A 3,058-nucleotide genomic window follows, 5' to 3' on the forward strand; every position below is an offset into this window, starting at 1 on the left:
ATTATTATTATTATTATTATTATTATTATTATTATTATTATTATTATTATTATTATTATTATTATTATTATTATTATTATTATTATTATTATTATTATTATTATTATTATTATTATTATTATTATTATTATTATTATTATTATTATTATTATTATTATTATTATTATTATTATTATTATTATTATTACTATTACTATTATTATTACTACTATTATTATTATTATAACAAGCTAAACATTATCTCATTATTTGTTTAATAATCGGCGAAAAAAAAAGAAACGAATTAAAAGATTTAAATTAATGTCTAATTAAACTAAAGCAACAATTGATTAATTAAATTTAACACAGAAATAAGTGAAGTTGAATAATTCGCTAAACTTAAATTAACAATTTTTAATCGAATTTTAGCATAGATATTATTTAAATGATATGATAAGAATAATTAAAGGATGAATCAAATTGGGAATGGCGGACATGGTCACCTGTTGGTCTTATGCTTTTACCATTTTTTGCTATACATTCAATTATTTTCAATATTGGTGGACATTTTGTTTCCGATGAAATTTTACAATATATTACAATAATTTATTCAATCATTTATAGTTGTTTCCTATTTAGTAAATTACTTGTCCTTTTATCAATCATTGCGGGAACTGTTATCTTTCTTCTTGCTTATCATTTCCGGTATGTTTATCTCTTTTTTTTTTCTCTAATATTTTAACCAAATTTTACAATTTTACCTGTAAATATAATTTTTGATTTTTTCCGCAATTAGCAAACGGAAATATTTTAAATGTTATTTTGCACTAAAATGCTAAATATATTATTAATTTTAAAGCTAGACTGAGCCATTAAAGCGTCATTGATTTGAACCTAGACTAATGTGCTGAATAAGCTATTGATTTAAAGCTAGATTAAAGCATTAAATGAATTGTTGATTTAAATAACAATAGATTAAAGCAACAAATGACTTATTGATTTAAACCTTGATTTGAACATTAAATGAGTTATTGATTTAAATAATAACAGATTAAAGGATTAAATAATTTATTGATTTAAGTTTAGAATAAAGAGTTTTATCTAATCGATAAACAAATACTTTCTTATTCATTAGATAATATATTATTTTCTTGAAAACGAAAAAAAAAATTAACTCAAATTAAATGAATACAACAGCCTTAAATAAAAAAAGAAAAAAAAACTACAAAAAAAACTTTTTGCTATAAATAAATTTTAAAAAAAAATCAAATTTCTATTTTTTCAGTTTTAATTTCAATTGTAATTTTTTCTGCAAATATAATTTTAATTTGACCAAAAAAAAAGAAAAAAATTAACCATCATTAAATCATAATTTTTATTTTAATTAAACTTTTTTAATTATTAAAGAAAATAATGAAATAATTTGAAATGAATATTATATGTTAATTTAAATTATTGCTATTTTTTTTCTTTAATTAATTACAGGTATCAACTTATTATATGGTTATGTTCAATGCCATTCCTTTATTTAACCTTACTTTATTCCTATCATTTAACAACAAATCCTATATTTGTTGTTATTTTTCTATGCTATACATTACTTTCATATATATCATATAATTTGGAAATACAAAATGGTGCAATACGTCCTGAAGATAATACAATTTTTAAATGTTACATTCGTATGCTTTTTTATGCATTTTATCCACCATATATGACAACATTAGTTGTCATTTATCCGGAATTTGAACGACAAATGCGACAACGACGAAATAAAATACGTAATTGGCGAAAATTTATATTTTTTACACTACGTATTAGTTTTTGGTGGCTTTTCATCTATTTCATGTTACATTTTATGTATTTCGAATGGATACTTTATGATACTGATTATGCAAGAAATTTGCCTAAAAATGAATTTGTATCATTAGGAATGGCATTAGGTATGTTTAAAAAAATCATTTTATAAAATTAATTTTAATTAATTTTAATTTTATTCTAATTAATTTTTAATTAATTCATAAATTTTGTTTTTGTATTTAAAATTTTTTCAATTATTTAACTTAAATTAACATTAAAATAAGAGATTTGTTTGAAAATTATAATTAATTTTAAACTAAAGTATATTATATATTTGATAGAAGTTTTCAAAAAAAAAATTATTGGTAATAATAATTAACATGTAATTAATATAAGATGTAATTATACTCTGAGCTCTTATCATGGAACAGAAGTTTGCATTGCCGTAAATCGAATTATGCTAATGTTGACAGGTGCTTCCGATAAGAGTTTCCCATGTCAGATAGGTTTCAATTGTTGGGTCAGATAAAATATCTCCAAAGGGAAGAATGGATTTGCTAGGTTTCTGTCAACCATTTTAGGTGAAGGACAACTCTAACTCAATAGATGAGCAGATGGAATTCATTTAATCCTATAAAGTCATCCAAAGAATCCTCTAACAAAACCTATCTTCTGTGGATTTTACTCCTAACATCGTGTTAAATCGCTAGACGTTAATAAATAAACTTTAGGAGTAAAAAGTGAGGACAGTTCCAGACACTCTATACATAATGATTGAGGACAATTCCGACACTCAATGCTTAATGAGTGAGGGCAGTTCCGGACATTCTATACTTAATGATTGAGGGCAGTTCCGGACATTCTACACTTTCCGTAAGGCGGAAAGATAAGCACACACTTGAAGAGTTTGTAGCAAGTATGGATAGAGTCCATCGCAAATCTTCCTTAGTGAAGCTGAGCTATGATGATAATGACATATTAATTCTTAATTAGCATATGTAATATGCAGCTGATATTCATACAATCCATTTACATATATATTTTATAAAATCTAAAGGAAATATTTGAAAACTAATTTTTGTATTTTTAAAATTCATTCATCAAAATATTTTCATTTCAAGCAATACTTCTCAATCTTTTTTGAAAGAAAAGCAAGAAAGATGTAAATTAGTATATTTTAGCGGAAAATTTATTTAGATTTAATTGTTATTAATAAAATAGGCATAATTATTCCTGTCATGATATTTGCTGATGATGGTGTTTGTGACAATGATGATGA

The 3,058-nt window shown here is 22.7% G+C and overlaps 1 protein-coding gene across 1 annotated transcript; it reads left to right on the forward strand.

Moving 5' to 3' along the window:
- Window positions 1-449: 449 nt before the first annotated feature.
- LOAG_14072 (hypothetical protein) lies at window positions 450-2,377 on the forward strand (the record flags this gene model as incomplete). The annotated part of the gene is made up of 4 exons (XM_003149574.1): window positions 450-484; window positions 604-684; window positions 1,465-1,760; window positions 2,361-2,377. 4 exons carry the CDS (start codon window positions 450-452, stop codon window positions 2,375-2,377), a joined length of 429 nt encoding a protein of 142 aa, XP_003149622.1.
- Between the last annotated feature and the right edge of the window lie 681 nt (window positions 2,378-3,058).

This window comes from Loa loa, assembly GCF_000183805.2.
Source record: "Loa loa unplaced genomic scaffold supercont3.383, whole genome shotgun sequence".
In the NCBI taxonomy this organism is placed as follows: domain Eukaryota; kingdom Metazoa; phylum Nematoda; class Chromadorea; order Rhabditida; family Onchocercidae; genus Loa; species Loa loa.